General features: G+C 39.5%; 1 protein-coding gene across 1 annotated transcript in view; it reads left to right on the top strand.

Annotated features, from left to right (window-relative positions):
- Positions 1-16,339, top strand: part of ntrk3b (neurotrophic tyrosine kinase, receptor, type 3b) — a 171,315-nt gene extending 154,976 nt beyond the window's left edge. Inside the window, 3 exon segments of the mRNA XM_032523479.1 lie at positions 593-661; positions 9,775-9,933; positions 13,614-16,339. Of these exon segments, the coding sequence (XP_032379370.1) occupies positions 593-661; positions 9,775-9,933; positions 13,614-13,799 (414 nt within the window). The 3' untranslated portion in view covers positions 13,800-16,339.
- The last annotated feature ends 4,828 nt before the right edge of the window (positions 16,340-21,167 follow it).

The raw sequence follows: 21,167 nt of genomic DNA, 5'->3' as shown, positions 1-21,167 counted from the left end.
TTGGTCCTAACTTGTTACCGAAGTCCCTGGTGTCGTTACATCCCTACTAGGCCCCTTCCTATACATTTTAACACAAGGCACGCGCAGTAAGGCATACGAGCATGCCAGAACCATAACAAGGACGTTTTTAGTTGTTCACAATACTTTTTGAGTCCAAAACAACCCTAAATAAATCCTTTGCTTGCTAACTACCCATATATTTCTAAGGGGGAAGACTGCTGCTCTTGTTTTGGTTGTTTTTTGTTACATTTTATTTCCTTTGCTATGGAGCGTTAACAGCGGTCCCTCCCCAGTCAGCCTCAGCCAGTCCTGTGAGGACCAAGCCGTGTGGTAGGAGATGAGCCTGCTGAGCCTCCAGCCTGATGCTTAGAGGCTCGTTTATATAGCCTCCCATTCATGTCCTCTCTACTCTTTAACACGATTAGAAACTCTGAACACCACAGACCAGGCGGCAGCTGCTGGGCTGAAGATTTTAGCATTTTGCTGAATAAATAAGTGGACATTATGGCGTAATGGCTGCTACATATCTGGATCCCTTGAACAGCCTGGTCTTGTTAAATGACTTTAGGTGCGTCTGATTTTGTTTTCCCAGCGTGGCAGCTGGGCCAGTTCGGACCATGCTGGGGGCAACGCCAGCAGTTATGAAGTACATGCCTGCTGGGTGAGCAGTTCTGCACACATAAAATGATTTGTAAGGAAATTTGAGCGAGATGTGTTTAGTACATTGCTCCTCCATGCACACCATATACAATATGTGGTGTGTATGTTATTAAAATCTGAATATTTTGTTTGAGTTGTTAAAGAATTATGGCAAAATGTTTGTGTGTGTGTGTTTGTATTGTTTAGTGCAATCTGTGTGTGTGTGTGTGTGTGTGTGTGTGTGTGTGTGTGTGTTTTGGTCCTATTATTAAAAATGGTCATTAATATTTCTGTTACAGATCTCTGATCCCGGCAGAGCAGTGGGGGGGGGAGGCTTTTAAGGCCCAAATAATATAAAAGTTAACAACAACAACTCAAACATACATAAATTCCAACATTGTCTTAATCCAAGACCAGTTTCCAAACTGATTTGAATTTTGTGCTCATGTGAAACAATTTATATTACAGAATATCAAAGACTTTCCTTGTGCTCTGTGACATAGATTAATGGTTTATATGTATTTTCCAGCCCCACTCCTGAAATGTAATAGTCCTTTTTGTGGGTTTAGCATTGAGGCCATATGTATACTAACAGTGTTGAACACTTATAATAATCTCTTTGTGGATGAGGATAATTGAATATTTAGACACTGGTGGTTTCATGTAGGCCAGTTTTATGGTAACTGTAGTTACTACTATGATCTCATGCTATTCCACGTGCATGTAGGTTTGTGCAGCATCAAGTCTCCCTGTTCCAATAATAGCAGTATGCACGCAGGGATTTTCTGTGTGTCTTTTATGAATACATTTTATTCCACGGAGGCTCATGATTTCATGTTTAGGCTCACTGTAGTAGCCACATGCAAACAAAGCCCTCTATAAAATGTTTTACTTCTGCCAGGAGAAAGTTTCTACGAGACTAATATTTGAGCTGGAGTTGCTTAAGATATATTGGCATTTCTCTCCCTCATTACATGAGTGTCTAATTAAACCTAATTAAGTCTTTTTCATTACAAAATGTTTGCTATGGCAATATACACAATTTTTTAATTTTTTCATATCAGTAAAAATTGTTTAAATTGGTAAATAAAATAGAGAGAATAGTCAAATAACACGTATATTAGCAGGCCAGGTAAATTTGTTGTTATGTATTTAATTTTGCTAAGCTCACCAAATGATATCATCTGTGGTTGCACGGGGCCCCTCAGGACAAAACTGTGTGTTTCCTTGTTTTGGCGAAAAGAACATTTCATCTAATTGTCTGTGAAGACCGAGTCACAGCTCATTTAGCAGGCACTCACTGCTCTGTTTAAAGATTAATTTGTTTAGCGGAGTGTTTTTGCCGGAACAATTATAAGCCGAGTATACTGTAAGTGCTGTGAGTCAACTGTTCAGTCCAAAGACAAAGAGTAGCCGAAGAGCTTTCTACGGAAAGAAGAACTAACCGGGAAAGAAGGAGCCGTGTTAGCTGGGGTTTGTACTTTATTCTTATTTATATGTCTTTACTCTTAGATTATGTAAGTGACTGTGAGTGAAATATACAGTATATTAATGAGGGAGTGTCAGGGTGTTGTGGGGTGCTGCAGTGCCCGTCATATTCATAAGTCCTTGCCACTACACTGAAGACTCGTGCTGGCTGCTCCGGGTGTCTGTGCGGTGCGGGCAGGACCTCCGGCCACATAAAACTGACGGGTGAAAAGAAGCAGCTGCTCACTCCACATGTAGCTACACTTTCTCTGCTCTGGCTAACAATGGAGTTAGCAGTGAAAAGGACTGCAGTATGATAAAAGGGGAATATGCAGCAAGATACTTAGTGAAAAAAAAGAAAAAATCAAAAGAATTTGCATTGGTTCCTGCTATCAAACTCAGTGGTACGCGTAGTGAGGAAGGTTTAGACGTTTGAATATTTTATTGAATAATTTAGTGAATCAACACACACTGCAGTGAGGAATAGTTTTTGCAAATATGTATGCTAGATTAGTCAGAAACCAGAGGTGGGTTTCTGTGTGTGTGTGTGTGTGTGTGTGTGTGGCCTCGTGTGAAGCTGCTGTTTGGTACGTTGTGATAGCATCGCTGTCTGCCTACACAGAGGAATACTGACAGAGCCCAGAGATAAGCGCTCCTAACTGTATTGGACACGTTCCCTGTGTTGAGTGATAATAAATAGCAGCGCCCTGCCAAGTTTACAGTCCTCCCATCGCTGACTAGTCGTATTGGCGCTTGTTGCCCTCTGGGACTCCCGAGACACTTTGCAGCAGGAGGGAACAACCTAAAGAAAGAGATGAATATTGTCCTAAATCACACCCATCTGTCATATCCTCCTGCTCTGCCTGCTCTGAATGCTTCTGTGTTGTTTCAAAAGAGACAACTGCAGAACCTGCACAGGCCGCCGGCAGCCCCGGCACCTGCTATGTAGGGGTTTCATACCGCAGCCTCCCGATATATATCAGGTGATGTTTCCTGAGTTCAGAGTCAAGCACTGAATTATGCATGTTTAGGAAGGTATAAATGACAGTGAATGCTCTAAAGATGCCTAGCATTAAAGTAGGAAGAGTAAAATATATATATATATATATATATATATATATATATATATATATATATATATATATATATATATATATATAGCCCATGTCTTCTCAAATGTCATTAATATATGTTTTAATTTCTCGAGGTATAATTTCTTTCTGTTGCTATTTCTTTCTGTTGCATGTCTTCTTTGATACAGAGCAGAGTTACTAGTACAGTGCAGTAAACACGATTGCCCTCAATCGCTAATTTATAATGATGCATTGATTGATTGGCTGTGACTGGGGACCAATCCCAGCCAGACTTTGTCTTAGACCTCTCAGACATTATCAGCAACTTTATTTCTAAAAAGCAACCAGCGGCGAATTTAGCTACTTATTCAGGCAAAGTGGGACATTGCAATTCACTTTTAAGTAGCACTTCCAGTGACAGAAAGTCTTGCAACCTGTTGCAGTTTTGGATAACATCTAACAGTTGTTTAATACTCAATGTTCTAATATGAAATTATTAAAGAAAAGTAACACAAATGTTTATGTATGATGTCAAAAATGGTCTAAAAATACAGTCTAAAAAAAATCTAAACCAGCCGAGAAGATTGCTCGGTGCATCTCTACTAAGTCTGTCATTTTTCTTATAATAGCCAGTAGTACTATAGTCATTGGTTAGGTTGAATCAGCTGTCTAATAAAGCTAATCATTGATTTTGTACAGTAATTGGATTTTTGTAATTTGTTAAATTAAATTTTTGGTGGCATAAAAAGTACTACAAAAGTTTTTTTTCAGTTTTGTTTTCTGAAAATGTTCCCGACGAGGAGATAAATACCTTCAGAACAGCTCATTACAGCCATATTATGACTTAGAGTTCACTGTCAGAGGATAATATGGAGAGGCTTCCAGTTTCTACTTTTTTGCTTGAGGATATTAAAAAATCTTTGACTTTTGTGCAAAGGTTTGATTGCATCCTGCATGCTTCCATTTAGCAATGGCAGGAATTTGTTCATAGTTCTTATTTCCATGAGTGATGGTTGTCTGAAAGTAAAGGAGGGTGGTTTTGAGAAAAGGCCTGTGTCCAGCTAACCTTAGTAAGGTAATAGAAGGAACACAATCATTTGGCTTGGAAATAAATATAGTTTTAAAGCCAGAATCTGCATTTGTGGATCAGACTAATGACACTCAAACACAGAAACAATGTTATAATTTAATGACTCCATTTCAAGGCCTCAGTGTTCTTTGTGCCAGGAAGCCTCCACTTACCTGTACCGCTTTGCTTTGAAGAAAAATGTTCCCCAGGTTTCTTATGTTTCACGGATCAAACAGCCATTCCTCTGCTGCATTATTTAACAAGCACAAGCTCCTCAAAACTGTGTGCAGTCTGGTTCTAATGAGTACACAGGCCATATGTATTACTGCTGCATGAAGGGATGAAAAAACTCTTTTTGCCTCTCTCCTCGGGCCTTTCTTTTTTTTTTAGCCTAGCATTCCTGCCTCCCGACATGATCACTCTCTTATTGAGTAATAAATCCAAGCTGTGAAGAAGGCGCTACTGTTGACCTCAGAGGAAGTCTGCCTTTAGAGAGCTCAACAAATATAGTTCTTTAGAGCAAGTTCAACATTTTGGTAAACATGCTTAGTCGCTCAGGCAAGACTTAGATGATGTGTAGAGCAAATATAAAGCTACTGCCAGCAGCTGGTTGCCTTATCTTAGCATTAGGCAGAAGCAGGGCAAAACACCTAGCCTGGCTCTGTTCAAAGGTAACACAGTCTTCTTACCAGCACCCCCTAAAGCTCACCAATGAACATCTTTCATGTTGTAATCCATAAAAAAACCAAAGTGTAACATTTTGAACACTGATGTTAGCATTTAGCGCAAGCATTGCTGGGCCTAAATTTAGCCTCACAGAGCTGCCAACATGTCTGTAGACTCTTAGTCTTGTTATTCATTTATCACCAAATTGAACCCATGTTGAAAGCCCTCCCATGCATTCTCTTCTAATGTACCGGCATCACAAGGCTGTAATGCTAACTGTTTCAAATTCAGCAACACTAAGGAGCTCATCTACACATTGAATTGCAGGTTGTCGGTCTTGAGAGCTAAATACTAAAAATGTAAATGTGTGTGTGTGTCTGTGTGTGTGTGTCTGTGTGTGTGTGTTTTGAAAATCTTTAGAAACTTTCACTACCCACTGGCATGCTGAGGACAGAGTAGATACCACTTTATCTCCACTTGGCAGCAATGCAGCAGGTAGAAACCTAATGGACATCATAGCCTCTAAAAAAGGAACTTGTGTTCACTGCTGTTTGAGCTGGGAGAGCAGAGATAGCAACGTGGTTAGAGCAGGGAGAGAGAGTGTGTCTAGATGGTTATCGGGGCCCTTAAAGATGTCTGGGGCCTCCCAGGGCTCTCTGCAGGCCACAGAGCGCCCATCGAAGAGCCCAAGTGGGCCAGTAATCTATCCCCCTGCCATGCTGCTGTGCTCTCCATGCCGTTAATCCAATCACTCCCCTGCTACGGTGGGACAGGCAGAGCACTAATCCAGTTTACACAGCAACAAGAAAAAGCCCCAGACTCATTCCTCACTCCCCGCAGAGCACTGCCAGCTTCTCGATGTGACATTGAGTGAGAAAGATGAGGATAATTACTGGGGCAATTATTTTATTTTTATTATGTGTTCAGCCTTTTTTTCCTTTTCCCCCCATGTTCCAAGCTAATTACCATGGCCTTGTGACAAAAACCCAAGGTGATAGCTTGCAATCATTTGGGAAGCAGAGAGTCAGCCAGTTTTAATGCCCCTCGCCACAGCAGCAGTGGTTGAATCATTAGTATGCATCTGATGAGCTTTAGCCGTGCGTGCAGTGGGCTGGGTGGACCTCAGATAAGTCATTTAGACTAACAGGAACTTAATTAATTTTGTTTAATCTTTCTAAAGCTCCACAGGGGGACAGATTGGTATACAGCCCCTCGCCAACTCCTTCACCTCACTTTCAGCCCACCCAGCTAGGCTCGGCTCAAAGCTTTTAAACAAAGGGGGCGACTGGTCTCGGCATAGATATTGGCTCAATGTAGTGTACAATGATAAAATATGTCATGTCTAATGAGACCAGGTGGAGTATAGGTCAGTGTTCATTTGGCCATTAGCTTGCAGCAGAAACCCCGCAAATGAGTTTAAGGTTGAATGAGAGGGAAAACTATTGCAAACCCACCACTGAAATTCAAATACTGTGTGTGTTCAAGATGCAGAGAAAGGGAACCTTAGGATCCAGGGAAATGGGACTGGCGGATCCAGGGAAAACGACACTAAAATGTTCTCTTTGCAGATTACAACCTTGAGATGTACTGAGATGCAGTTGAGCAGGGCACTCAACTCCTGGTGGGATTAGTAGAAGACTGTGGTTGGACGGGGTGCTCTGAGGTGTGAATGTGTGTAAATGTATTAATGTGAAGCAGGATGGAGCTGAAAAATAAGCGTTTGCTCAGCAAACCCTCTCTGGACTTTAAGATGAATGTGAGAAAATAAGTTTTTGAAACACTGTGTGCTGAGGAGTAAATCAATTCAACATGACAATGTGTCGCTGCCAGAACTAAATAGGAATTCAAAATCCAAAGTCCAATTATTTTGATAAACGTTTCAAGACTATTTTTGCAGTCACAGTTTCACTTGCATCTAATCACTTGTTCAAAGAGAAGAAAGAGTTAAAGACTGACTACAGCATTAAATGAGCGAGGGAGGAAGGGAAGTGAAATGACGCACTCGGTTTGTTTTGCTGAAACACTTCTAAGACATAAGTTGGACATTCTGGAGGTTAATGGAGTGTGCTTTGGATTCACAGTCAGCATATAGACGTTTCTGTAGAAAACTGTAATGGTCTTGTTGACCTCCAGGCTATGTGTACAAATATCGATCTGCGATACATGTAAGCAAGGCATGCAGCCTTGTGATATGACAGTAAACGCTCCACGCTAGACACAGTTATTAACTTCTACAAGACACTCAGAACAACACTGAGGACGTCCAGGGGACCAATATGGCACACAATACTTAGAACCATAGTGTAGATATTAAGAGGATAAAGACCTTGAATTTTTACCAAGACATATTAACCATAAATGGTGCACTTCTTCAAAGCAATGTCTTGGGCTCTCTGGGTTAAACAACAGTTGACTCTTAAATGACGCTACAGTCACTTTCACGCAGAAACTCCACAACAGCCTTGCTATGCCTACCTGCTATGCCGGCTTTGTTTTTTCACACAGAACCAAGCAACGGCGGCATAGTAATAATGTACAGATAACTAGTGCGACCCGATCCAGGACTCGGAGAAGGTTATAGATGAAGGGCGAGTAAAGGCAAACAAACAGAGGCCTCGCACTCAGCAACTAAATTTGATGAAGTGTACAAACAAACTAGAGGACGTTCCATATAAATGGCCAGGAAGTAGCAGCCTTTTGGCAGAATGACAAATCTCGTTTCTTTAAAAAACACCCAGAAGATTCATCTGCCACGTCAAGCTGACACGCAGAGATTGGGTTGGACTGTCAAAGGAAATGTGCAATGAGCGCGCTACGGAACTAGGAGGTAATTAGTAAGACTTGAGATGATTTTTTCTTCTCTTCTCAATACTTAAAATGCAACACCATGCTCACAGCTGAAGGCACACAGATGTTGGAGCTGGTAAATGGAGTTGGGAGAAGAGCTTATTATGATTAAATGAATGTGATTGTGTTGTAACCCAGAGGTAGAGCAGAGGAGCCGTGTGAATGCAGCTACAGTAAGAGGTTGTCCTAATGATGATTTCAGAGCTGATGGTATTTGAAAGTAGTGCCCTCAAGCACAGAAAATGAGCTGGGAAGAATAGATGGCTGGATAGATGGATTCGTGAATGGATGGATGGATGGGTGGTTTGCGATGATGGATGTGTGACCTGATACGCTGCTGGAGTACTTCCACTGACTAAGAGATTGAAAAACTCAAAGTGGCTTAAATATCAATTTTTTTATCTTGAAAAAATGTCAAGATAACAACAGCAATAGCCAAAAAGCCAAAACTAAAGCAGATAACAACTAATTGGCAGCAAAACATCACCAAGGAAGGAAGTGATAGGACAACGTAATCCATTGTAGTAGTTACTTTAAGTATTGCAAGGTATTCCTAGTGTTACACTTTGACACTTTAAATTTGTTTACATAATCAGGTAGGAGTGTGTATTAGGTTCTACAATATATTGCAATACACTCACTATACATACAGTATATACATATATCTATATATATATAGATATAGATATATATAGGTATTTATATGTATATATATAGATATATATAGGTATTTATATGTATATATCTATATATATATAGATATATATTCTCAATTGTTTACTCAAACCTATCAATTCATTTGAAGTTTTGTTTTTCTTTATAGTATAGTATTCCATCTTTACTCCAGATTTCATTATTTCCATTAAATCTTTGTTGTACTTACTCCAACTTTTTTAGATACCACATATTCTATTTTTTGTGGGACTTTGTTATACTACATGGGACCTATGTCAGCAACCATCATATTTATTGCACGGTATATGGAAATTGATTTTGAGCTTAACTGACCAAAAAAGGAAGAAAAAAAATATATGCTGAGACAACCTTTTGTACTATTAAACACTTCTCTTAGAACGGAAAGTAATCACAGCAGCAGTTTGGCATTCTGCAGAAAGCGTCATGTTAATAACATTATCTGCCAATAATGACTCCTGAGCTCCACAGTCATCGCTGTAATTAATACTGTCCCAGGGTTTTGAGCTGAAACTTGCAATATTTTGCCACTCATTCACACATCAGTCTTGTCCAGCTCATTAAAACACTGTAAGTGACATGAATGAGAAATAGATTTAAAAACAATGTCTGCTAATGGAAGCTGAGAGCAAGGATGATTAATAGAAGATTGTTTAATCGATTAATAGCCAGCCAGAATTACAGCAAGGGTGACGTGTTGCTGGTTTGAAGACATTAGAGAGCTTACAGTCATGTATACCATCTCGCCTGGCACTTTGCTACATGCAAGCCTTCATATGAATGCAGGAGGTTTACCTGTTGGAATGTAGAGTTTAATCACATTTACATTACTAGCCACATGAACTTCTCCACTATGAGGATCCATGTAAGCATGCATTCAGCGGTTTTCTTAACCCCTTGGTTGAAACCAAATTATTTGAAAAACTGATTAGAACACATTCAATTCCACGCTTTGAGACTCAGATCCTCTGCTTAGTGCCAGTACTTCTACAGAGAAGGGATTGCAGATTGCTATTTTCCATTAAGAACGAAAGGGGAGGTTTAATACCATAACCTAAAGAATTTTGCATCCTGCGATTGGATACATACACAGCAGGTGGTTGATAAGTGGGCCTTTTCCTGTATTGTGTTATTGTCAACATCCAAGCGCACAGCAGACATTCATGAGATGTTAAGCCCATCGTATCAGTTACATGCAAGGACAGTTAATCCCCAGACGCCTGGGAGTTGGGTTGATGACTGAATTTTCTAATCATGTTTTTAGCTTCATTTCGTTTGCAATAAATATCTCCTCTCCTCTTTTTTGTCCCTTCTCCTCAGGTTGGAGGACACACCATGCTACCTATTCGCTGGATGCCCCCAGAGAGCATCATGTACAGGAAATTCTCCACAGAAAGCGACGTCTGGAGCTTTGGAGTCATCTTGTGGGAGATCTTTACCTATGGGAAGCAGCCTTGGTTTCAGCTGGGCAACAATGAGGTACACCGCCCCTGATGCTTAGAGAAACCCTATTTATTAACGAAGAACGTGCTGCAGGCCTTCATGCTACATTGAAAATTACAGCTCCAGTTTATCACACAGAAAAAGGCTTTTTTATTTTTTTCATTCAAGTAAGTGTGTTTATTTCAAATCACAAAGAAACAGTAAATGAACTGATTTGTTTTTAAAGTCAAGAGAATGGAATAGCTTGTTGTTCGGTCACAGAGCATCGAGAGCTGAAGGGAAAGAATGAGCTGTCTAATAAGAGACTTAAATGAACACAGCCAGTCTGGATCTTAATCTACTGCCTCGTGTTGTTTATCTTCTCTTTTTGAGTCTCGCGCTGGCCCAACGAGGTGATAAATTGATGCCACTAGACAAGATGCCGCATTATATAACACTTAGGATTGGTTTGTTTTTTCATTGGAATGCTCTGCTTTGAATCAATAAAATTCAATTAGGATTACTCCTGTAAAACGCGCCTATTGAGAAAATGAATTGACCTAAAATAATAACCTGGCATGCATTACACTTAAAAGTATTCCAATTGAAACATCAATATGTTCTTAGGCTTGACACAAATAGGTATAACCACATTTCTGTGTATCTCGAGCTGAAAGATTTTTGAGACACTCTAAATGAAACACTCAGCTGATTGAAGTACATTGCTTTTCAAACCTTATAACCATGAAATGAGATGAGCACCAGATTATGTCATAGCCATAAAAGTGAAAATCCACCATCATCTATTGCAATTTTTGTCTTAAACTGGTATATTGTACTTTTTTTTCAGCTATTTAGATTTGCGCAGGTTAGGCAAAGATACATTACAGCAACAATTAGCAATGGTAGTGACAGTGATAACTGATCAGCTGTGTACTGTGGGAACTTGTTTCCAACAGGCCTCGTTCTCCACAAGGCCTTCCAATACTGTTATCCTGGGAAGAAAAGGCGGTATAAACTGCCATGCGGTCCAACATTTTTCAAACCCACAGAACTTTATTTTAAATTCTAAAGGAGTTCCAAATATGTCAGTCTGAATGTGTATATAATGATGCACAAGACGTTTGATGGAATCTTGCAGCCCAAAAAAAAACCATGGGTTTGTATATATCACTCAATGTGAACACAAAGCGTCTATGAAGAGCTGGAACAAGCCGATGCAGAATATATAAAATTCTTCCAGGCTGTGAGAGAAGATGATGATACTTCAGCTACTTCAGATGAAATAAAAGGGGACATTACTTGTTAACATTTTGCTAGGATACCTGAGCTACCAGCAGTGACCCTCCTACCTGGCTCTCTATGCAGCAGCTGATCCTCCTCCAGCAGCTGACTTTCCCGCTGCTTATCTGTCCGTCTAAGTAGCTTTTTAAGTTGTGGGACTGGAGTCTTGCTGCATTTATCTGGGACCCCTGGTGGGATCATAGAGCCATGGTGACAAAATACACTCTTTGGTTTCACTGTCCCCCTTTTCTTGCTTTACTTGCTTTCCATGAAGCCCCAGTAAACTTCGGTTTTCTAAACCATTTCCATTTCCAACGCCAAAATGTTATTTTATAAAGTGGTCATACATAGTCCTTACCTTGCACTAGCAATATGCTAAGAATACCAGAGAATTGTGGGAGAAAACAATCACATAAAAATCCATTGTGTCAGGCTTTACGTAGTCTTGCATTGCCAGACCTATCTCCACAGGTCTGTGGAGGAATGTCTGGCTACACCACACATACATTCTAGGAAAGCATTTCTTTAAAAAGGCGGCGCCGGGCTCTGGATATAGCGACGGCGCCTCTGCAAACTAGCCTTGGGAAGGAACTTGTTTGAGAAACTGTACTCCAAAGAACCTTTTTCTTGTAAATCTTTACAATTATTCCACGAACGAACCGAGCAGACCTGCTTTGTTGCACCATCCAAATTTCCTTCAATACTTAAAGTGTGTTGTTGCTGTTTGTTGATCCTTATTTAACTGTCCATCATGAGACCAACAATAAATTAGGTGCAATGCTAAATCAGTGAATCAGTGGGAATTCCTTTGCAACCAACATATAACCATGACCACCATTCATTTCCATCGGTTACAACAGCTTTACAGCTGTAAATTAGATTCTCTCTCATTCATTTTACTCCCACGATCATTTTCTTCAACATCTGTTTGGCAGGATGCTGTTGCCATGATCACTGCAGCCTTTACTACTGTTTTTTTGTAATGTTTAAGATCTGGGAATTTATGCAGAGGATCCCTATTTCTTTGCAGGAATTGATGCTATATCCCCCCAGTCTAGGTTTCAAGGCAGTCTCTCTGCCAGGCCTCTCTTCCTTTGGTAAAAAAGACAGAAGACACAGAATGTAACAGTAGAGAGAACCAGTTCTTTTTTTTCCTCTTAACATGTTTTTATTTAAAAATCGTAAGAGGATAAACCCCTTAAGATGCACCATCTCGTTGTCAAGGGGGTCCTCAGGCCCACAACATGGACGTTAAGAGATGTTTAAACATAAATACATAAATAATATTATGAATATAAATAATGTTAATGAATTGAACAATCCAACAAAACAGAAGAATGAACACAGTAAATCAGTAAGCACATACACATAAGTGCTGTCCTACACCTTAAAACCACATCTGCTGAATCTGCTGCTGGAGTCCTCTGTGGTAAACTAGCGAGTCCTCAGAGACTTCACATGGAGCTACAGCCAACCCCAAACAGGAAGGTTTAGTGTAAACAAGCAGAGAGGAAACAAATCATTTGATCTGAGTGAGTCAGGCAAATTATTGCAATATCCCCCCCCCCCAAGACTCTAGGCACAGTAGAGCGAGCTGTAGTTGAGTGTCTAAGAACAATCAAATAGGGTGTTCCCAGTTGGTTCTTGTTATAGTTTGCATTCTTTCAGGTTTTTACTGGTATAGTAGTCTTGAGAAAAAAACAGTGAAATCATATTTATTTAAACACAGCTCAGGTTTGTTGTGCATTTTTTCCAGAAGATAAGACTTCAGATAGGAGTAGATTATCCAATTCTTTGCTCTGACACTGTGTTGTTGTGCTGCTAGCTTGCAAGAGCATCAAATTGCATGACACCTTAATATGTCTTAGGGAGAGTTTCCATTCTTCCTCTTCAGCTGTATTGGTAATTACTCTACGCCTTTATAACTGAACATCTTTTGTAAAAAGAATAATGTGTTGGCGCTGGTTTCAGTAGCTAAGAAAATATATTATATGAGATGACAATGCTTTAAGAAATACAAAATGCTGTGCAGTCCGTCAGTGCAGCCACAGTCATTACACACAAATAGACCCCATCCATTCTTTTGGCCTGTAATTGACACACAAAATGAAGTCAAATGGTCACAACAGCAATGAGTCATCTGGCTAATTAGAGCACAAGTCTAACAAAGAGATGATCAATCCCTCCTTAAGCAACATCTCGAACATCCACCCCCAAGGATATTCAGTATTATTGTTATTTTGTGCTGCGGCAAAAAAACAATCTTGTTTCCCATTTATTATTGGACAATTTTAAGAATGAATGCATACAGGTTATATTTTCATCTCAGTTTCATTAGTTCAAACCTCAAAGGACAGTCTGCTCAGTGTCACTGCTTTCTCATTATGACCAAACCAATGCAATCAGTCAGTGAAAATCATCTGTCTCACTCCACTGCCTTGTCTCCTCTGCAGGTTATTGAGTGCATAACCCAGGGTCGGATTCTGGAGAGGCCACGGATCTGTCCCAAGGAGGTATATGACATCATGTTGGGCTGCTGGCAGAGGGAACCGCAGCAGCGACTTAACATTAAGGACATTCAGAAGGTCCTGTTCGCCATGGGGAAAGCCACGCCGGTCTACCTGGACATCCTGGGCTAGCAGAGGCCCGGGGTGGCCCGTTCTTCACCAGACACACAGAACAACAGAGACATACAGACAGACCGACCCACACCAATCCAGGAATAACCAAACCAACCTACTCCACTGGCGAAAAACACCTACGATGTTTGGGAAGGACTTAAGTGCCTGCAACACTTTTGGATATAGTGGATAAAACGTATTCAAAAAACACGCACTTTTACATTTTGTTTAATTGCGTATAAGATGTACAGGTTTGAAGAAGACTCTTTTTTTTTTTCTCAAAAAACTGCAAAAATACACAGATGTGGATACAAAGAGGGAAGTAAAGTGGACTGGCAAAAGGAAAATGGCCACAGTTATATTATGGAGAGAACACATCAGAGTTAAAATCTATCCTGGGTTTGGTTTAATGAATATATATAGAAATATTACGTATATTTTATATTTATTTCTTTTTGTCAGGGTGTTGAAGGGTCTACCATGTGTGTTGCTAAGGGCTCGGCCCGTCCGACGACGTCACAGACAACACATTGGCAGGGACTTGAGGATGGTAGCCTTACTTGCACTCTGACTGGCTGGCATGGAGCTTTTAATGGGAACTCTTCCACTCCACTGTGGAATAACACTGGAGGGTTGAAAAAAAAAAAAGGGGGCGCGCTGTAGAGGACCTACCCAATCAGACAACCGACAAATCTATTTTAATTTAAAAAATAATGTACATATTGTAAAATTTTATGTGTCAAAATTATGTTAACTTATTTTTTCTGGTGTTATTTGGTTTCTTTTCTGACTGTGATCTGGGTGGCAAAGTATAAAGCTATGATATTTGTTTTCATCCTAATCTACAGGAGATTTATCTTGGGAAATATCTGTGTCAGTGATGGTGGGTGGTCTTGTGTGATGAAGGTGAACGGCAGTGAAAACAGTTTGAAAAGTCAGCTGACACCGAATCCCAGAGACTCTGGAGAATGGGGGACGACTCACAGCCATCAACACCATGAGGAAGCCTCATATTCACTTTCCAGTTCATTTGCTTTTTATGGCAAGAATAATGCGTTGATAAGTAATGTCTTACACCACACCCCTCAAACACATACACACGCTTTGAATAACTGCTCTGTCATTGTTAAGCGTTTTTGGTGTAAAACTGCTTTTCCACTCTAAAGAAAACATTTTTGTAACTGGAAGTCTGAATCATTAGTTAACTGCAGGTGAGGTGGCATACGAAAAGAAAATCTGTAGAAGAAGTTAGACATTTTGGGAAATACACTGATTTGCTTTCCTGCTGAGAGTTATGAATTTTTGATTGCTGCTACTCTCGGATCTGTCAGATCAATATGAAGCTCTGGCCAGTAGGTAGCTTAGCCTAGCATAAAGACTGGACACATAGGCTGCTGGATGTAGCTTGGTATATACTGTACAGACACAAGAGTGGCACTGATCTTGTCATCTAACTCTAATTTTAGGCTGATACCATACGGATCCCATCACTTCATAAGCCGAAAAGGAGCACGATGGCTTTTCCCCCTCACATTCCATTCACAACAACAAAATGAAAAACATTTGGTTTTTATTGTTCTGATTTCTTTTCCATCGACCGTACATGACTCCGTTCTCACTTTTTTCTTCATCGCTCTCGTGGCCTTTGCATGTTTAGCAATGATAAGGTTGTGCCCCCGTCTATTGCTTTGTTAAAAACCCCTTCTGCTGCGACCAGAGAGCAGGAACACCAGTAATAATATTCACTCGAGTGGTCTGTGTGGTATTGCGCGTTCCATATTTTTGATCATTTTGTATTTAATGAACTGGAAAACATGAAGAGTTTTGTTCCAAAATGTGGCAAAAAACATGACCCGTAAATTGCATTACAGCCAAAAAACCAAATGAAATTACTTGTAAAGACTCATTCCTAATTAAGTGGTGGAAATGAGTTCATTTTTAATGAGTGAATGCTGTAGAGTTATTAGACACTGAATGACGAACCTCAGGCAACAATTTGATTTTCCGTTGTTTGTGGATATATGGCATTTTGGAGTGGAACTCTTCACATCTCTTCCTTATTATCCTGACATGACTTCTCACAGTCTCACAGTGTTGTCTCTGTTCCTCGTGGGACTATGTAAATCATTAATAAGCATTCAGTTATTTCAAGTATTTTATATGAAAGGCAGGATCAAATCCAACGAGTTACCCAAAGCATTGAGTTTTTGTGGATTCTTTTGTGGTAAAGATATGCTTAAAGACATTATGACACAGACGTGAGCATTTGCAGGGTATTGTAATCCTTTTAATGGTGAGTTGAATATTGTTTAAAAAGTTTTTTCTTTTTTCTTTTCTTGGATGAACTAACTGAACACTTTTTGAAGCAAAGTTGGCTTATTACCATGTACACATGTTACAGAATATAAAAATGTTGGTATAACAACTGCAGTATATAAAATACTGGTATTCCATGATAGATCTTTGTATTAATGTGACTCTCTTAAGAAAATGTCTTCAAACAATCAGACAATCTCCTTTTCCATTTTGTCCTTTCTTGTAAAGATGTGTAAATTTGACCAAATCTTCATCTGAATGTCTCACAGAGCTGAGCATGGTGTGTTCAGTGTGCGTCGGCGGCTCTTCTATCCACTTCTGAAGTGACAGCATTGTATTGAACGAGCGGCTGTGGGTCAGGGGCTCGCCCAGGTCGTCAACCACGTCACAGGGTTTGCAGTTTGATCCTTGGTTCCTTCCGTCCACATGTCAGAGTGTCCGTAAAGATAGCATCGCAGCTCTGTGGCCCAATCAATGTGCTCGTTATTTTTTTATTGTGGTTGGACAATTCTGAATATATTTGTCCAAAATCAGAAAACCTTTACATTCATCAGTCACAATGATATATGCCATATTCATCCATACATCTGCTAACAACTCATTAAAAAGCCTTTCCTACAACTTGAAGATCTTCCTCAGTATCAAATGTAATCCAGTTCATATATGTCTGTAAAGATAACAGCAGGAACCTCAATTAGCTGATATTAATAATTCATATAGAGCTTTGTCATTGACACTCAAATTGCTTCGGGGGGGGGGGGGGGGGGGGGGGGGTGAATGGACTACTCTCTAACACCACCAATGTGTACCCCCCACCTGGGTGATGCGCCTTACGACGCCAGAAAATCACTACACATCATAGCTAGTGCAGCATGACTTTTCATAGTGCAGATTCACCTAAAAACTATACTAGACAGTTTGAAAAAGTACTCCCACCATGTCAAGATAAATGGTTGTTTGTTTAATTATACTTAATATTCTAAGTATACTAGAGTCAAACACCAGTGAAATATAAGCATGTGTTCCATTTAATACCTTCCTCTATGTATTTGATTGGCCAGCTCGGTGCATTGTCAGAAGAGGTTAGAAGGTTAGGTTTGGACCAGGCATTGGATCAGCTGTAGATTAAGTCCTCAGAGGCGCACAACGTGTTGAGGATCAAGAACAGATTGTTTGATCACACTATGAAAAAATAGCTTTAACCATTTTGTATCAGAACACGACCTTAACTGCTTCATAGGGTTATAATGACTGTAGTGACTGCTATGTGCCAGAGGGTTAAATCCCGCCGTCATGTTATGCTTATAGGTATGAACATACAGTACATTCATGTGTTGTGTCAAAGAGCTTAAGACATTCCATCACAGTGAAATGAAAACAACGTCACAGTCTGACAATGCTGACAAAGAAATCCTTTCAGCTTTATTGTTGCTACACACTTTGAGGTCGCTGGCGTGTGTCCGACTCTGTCCTCCCCTGAAAAACACTCGTTCAAGCAGAAATTCCGACTCATATTTACGTTTGTAGTGGCAGCGCCCTCTAGCGGCCGCCAGTAATCATAAAGGGAGCGAAGCAGGAAGGAAGGTGACTGAGTATTAGAAATTGAAATGTTTTTCTAAACTAAGTTTTAGTGCCTAAAGCTAACCGAACTGTGGCCATTTAACAACGCTGATGTATTTCAAGCTGGAACCCTTACGTTCTCGGGTTTAGATAAAAGGACAGGGATGCTCCTGTTGGTCATATTTCCTGTCACCTGCAGGAAGTCACATGAGGGGGTAGGAATTAACACCCTTTATCGTTGTGTGGTTCTGGGGGACTTGTTGGAGTGTCCGCATATGAGATGACAGCCATTCCATTATTGCTTTAGTTGCCCTCTTACAAACAACGGAAAATAGAGACGCAGTCAGAGCCGAGGGATTTGAGGTCAGTAAGCAGTGTGTTACTATGGTGCTAGATTAATTGTTTATTGATTTACAATTACACAGTGTTTTGTTTGTTTAGTTTTCTCTGTGAGTGAGTGAGTGGTGTGTGTGTGTTGTGTGTTGTGTGTGTGTGTGTGTGTGTGTTGTGTGTGTGTGTGTGTGTGTGTGTGTGTGTGTGTGTGTGTGTGTGGTGTGTGTGTGTGTGTGTGTGTGTGTGTGGTGGTGTGGTGTGCTCATATTTGGGGTTTAGTCTGGAGAGTCTCAAGTGTCCAGTTTCAACTTCTGCAGCCTGGAACATCAGCTGAGAAATATTTAAAGGGTAGCCAATCGTAAGCATGTCACAAACATTTTAACTTAAAATTCTTGTGAATGCTGAAAAGTTAAATTGCTGAAGCTAAACTGGATTGCTGTTCTAATTGCATAAGACGAAGGTGAAGTAGTGAGAATAATAAGAAAAGGGAATTCTTAAATATGACTTAATTAAACAGAGAAAGCAGCTGAAGCTGTGCCAATATTTCATTAATAACTGACAAACATATTGAGAGAGAAAGACATATAAACATATACAAATGGAGAGAAAGAGGCCCTGTGTGGTAACTGGTATGTCAAAAAAACTATAGTATAGTATTTCAAAAAAAATAGTATAGTAGGAGGAAACAAGTGATAAAAATTCATAGTATAGTATGTCAAAAAAACTATAGTATAGTGACTGAAAAAGACATAGTATAGTGGGGGGAAAAGTGATAAAACATCATAGTGTAGTATGTTGAAAAAAGTGATAGTATAGTATGTCGTGAAAACTTAAAGTAAAGTATGGCAAAAAAAGTCTTTGTATATTGTGTCATATAAAGTGATAAAAGGTCGTGGTATGGTAAGTCAAAAAAAAGTGATGAAAAAGTCATGGACTAGTATGTCGTAAAAAGACATAGTATAGTATGTCAAAAACGTCATAGTATAGTATGTTAAAAAACTATTGTATAGTTGGAGAAAACAAGTGTTAAAAAGTCATAGTATAGTATATCAAAAAACTATAGTATAGTAGGAGGAAAAAAAGTGATCAAAAGTCTTAGTATAGTATGTCAAAAAAATTATAGTATAGTACTTACTGTAAGATGAAGAAAGTCATAGTATAGTAGGAGGAAACATGTTATAAAAAGTTATAGTATAGTATGTTAAAAAAACTGTAGTATAGTAGGAGAAAACAAGTGATAAAAATTCATAGTGTAGTATGTCAAAAAACTATAGTATAGTAGGAGGAAACAAGTGATAAGAAGTCATAGTGTAGTGTGTCATATAAAGTCTGCAACGTCATTGTCGACCTCCAATGAGCTGCAAATGAAAAGAAAGTATGTTTTGGTCCTGCTGGTTCTCCAGTTGTCCAACAGTACTTTTTCTTCGCTGCTTGGTTTGATGCTTAGTATTTTCCTATCGTACACACCAGCTGACTCTGGTGGTTTGCAGTCTTCCTGGTGGTGGTCAGCCATTCAACTTTCTCTCCTGTTTGTGACATGAAAGCTCCTTCTGAGTGTGTGTTCTGTTTTTCAGGCAGATTGATTCAGGGTATTCGAGCCTCGTTTGTCAAGTGCTGCAACACAGCCAAGCCATTTGAGCAAAAATGCAAAAAATCGACAGAATATGGGTTATATTGAAATTGCTTTTTAAAAGTGTATTCACCACTAAGTATTTCAGTCTGACTCACCATCATCTGTGTCTTTCAAAAGCAAAATTACTGAATTTCTGGGAAATGATGCACTCTCCACATTGAAGATGGCCTGTCTCATACTGTCGAAAATAATCCTCAACTGTATTCAGATGTGTCAGCTTGCCTTGGATAAGCAGGTATTGAACTCAATTGATTACTGTGGCAGCATGATAGAAAACACAAGGACAGACAAGTGAGGGTTCTCTGCATTTGCTCTTTGGCAGAAAGATGAGGAGGCAAGCTCATTTGTGAGGTACAGTGGTGCTCAAAAGTTTACATACACATGCTTAAGTTGACTAAAAGAGGAATAAAAAATCATGTTTTGGAATTTTTTAATACCTAAATTAAAAAATGAGGTAAAATCCAACCTTTAAGGACACCAATTTTCTTTGTGAATGAAAACGTATTGTAAATAATAAATGTTCTTATTTAAAATACAGGGGTCATAAGTATACATACCCCTATGTTAAATTCCCATAGAGGCAGGCAGATTTTTATTATTAAAGGCCAGTTATTTCCTGGATTCAGGATATTATGCATCCTGATAAAGTTCCCTTGGCCTTTAGAATTAAAATAGCCCACACATCATCACATACTCTTCACCATGCTTAGAGATAGGCATGGTTTTATTTCAGTTAGACTAATACCTGGTTTGATTTGCATTGAGAGATGATTTTATAGAAAGTATCCCATGCCTATCTCTAAGCATGGTGAAGAGTATGTGAGGATGTGGGCTATTTTAATTCTAAAGGCCAAGGGAACTTTATCAGGATGCATAATATCCTGAATCCAGGAAATAACTGGCCTTTAATAATAAAAATCTGCCTGCCTCTATGGGAATTTAACATAGGGGTATGTATACTTATGACCCTGTATTTTAAATAAGAACATTTATTTATTTACAATACGTTATTCATTCACAAAGAAAATTGGTGTCCTTAAAGGTTGGATTTTACCTCATTTTTTAATTTAGGTATTAAAATAATTTCCAAAACATGATTTTTTTATTCCTCTTTTTAGTCAACTTAAGCATGTGTATGTAAACTTTTGAGCACCACTGTAGTGGTTATACAGAGAAAAAGAGAAACTACACCTTTCTGTTTTCTTACCCGCACACATTGTACTGACCCTGAATGCAAAATTGCTCAGCCCTATTTGATCAAAAACACTTCCTTCCGTTTGATAAGTTGAGAAATGATAATCTTGTGTTCTGCCTCAAAGCGGTTTCCGGTGCTATGGCACTGTAAACAGTGTTTTTGCTGAGTACCTGAACCCAGAGCAGCCTTCTCACCACCCAGGGAGAATGCCTTTGACTAATCCCCAAGGCTTTCTTATCAACCGTGATTCAATAGAGCCTTCAGTTCCCAGAAGCCAGGCTAACCTTTATCTTGCCTATTTTCTATTACTGCATATCTTTCTTTTCTTTCCACAACAAGATGATTGTAG

The sequence above is a fragment of the Etheostoma spectabile genome, chromosome 1, assembly GCF_008692095.1.
Source record: "Etheostoma spectabile isolate EspeVRDwgs_2016 chromosome 1, UIUC_Espe_1.0, whole genome shotgun sequence".
In the NCBI taxonomy this organism is placed as follows: domain Eukaryota; kingdom Metazoa; phylum Chordata; class Actinopteri; order Perciformes; family Percidae; genus Etheostoma; species Etheostoma spectabile.
Note: the sequence above shows the minus strand (reverse complement) of the source record. Positions and strands in the feature narration are given on the sequence as shown.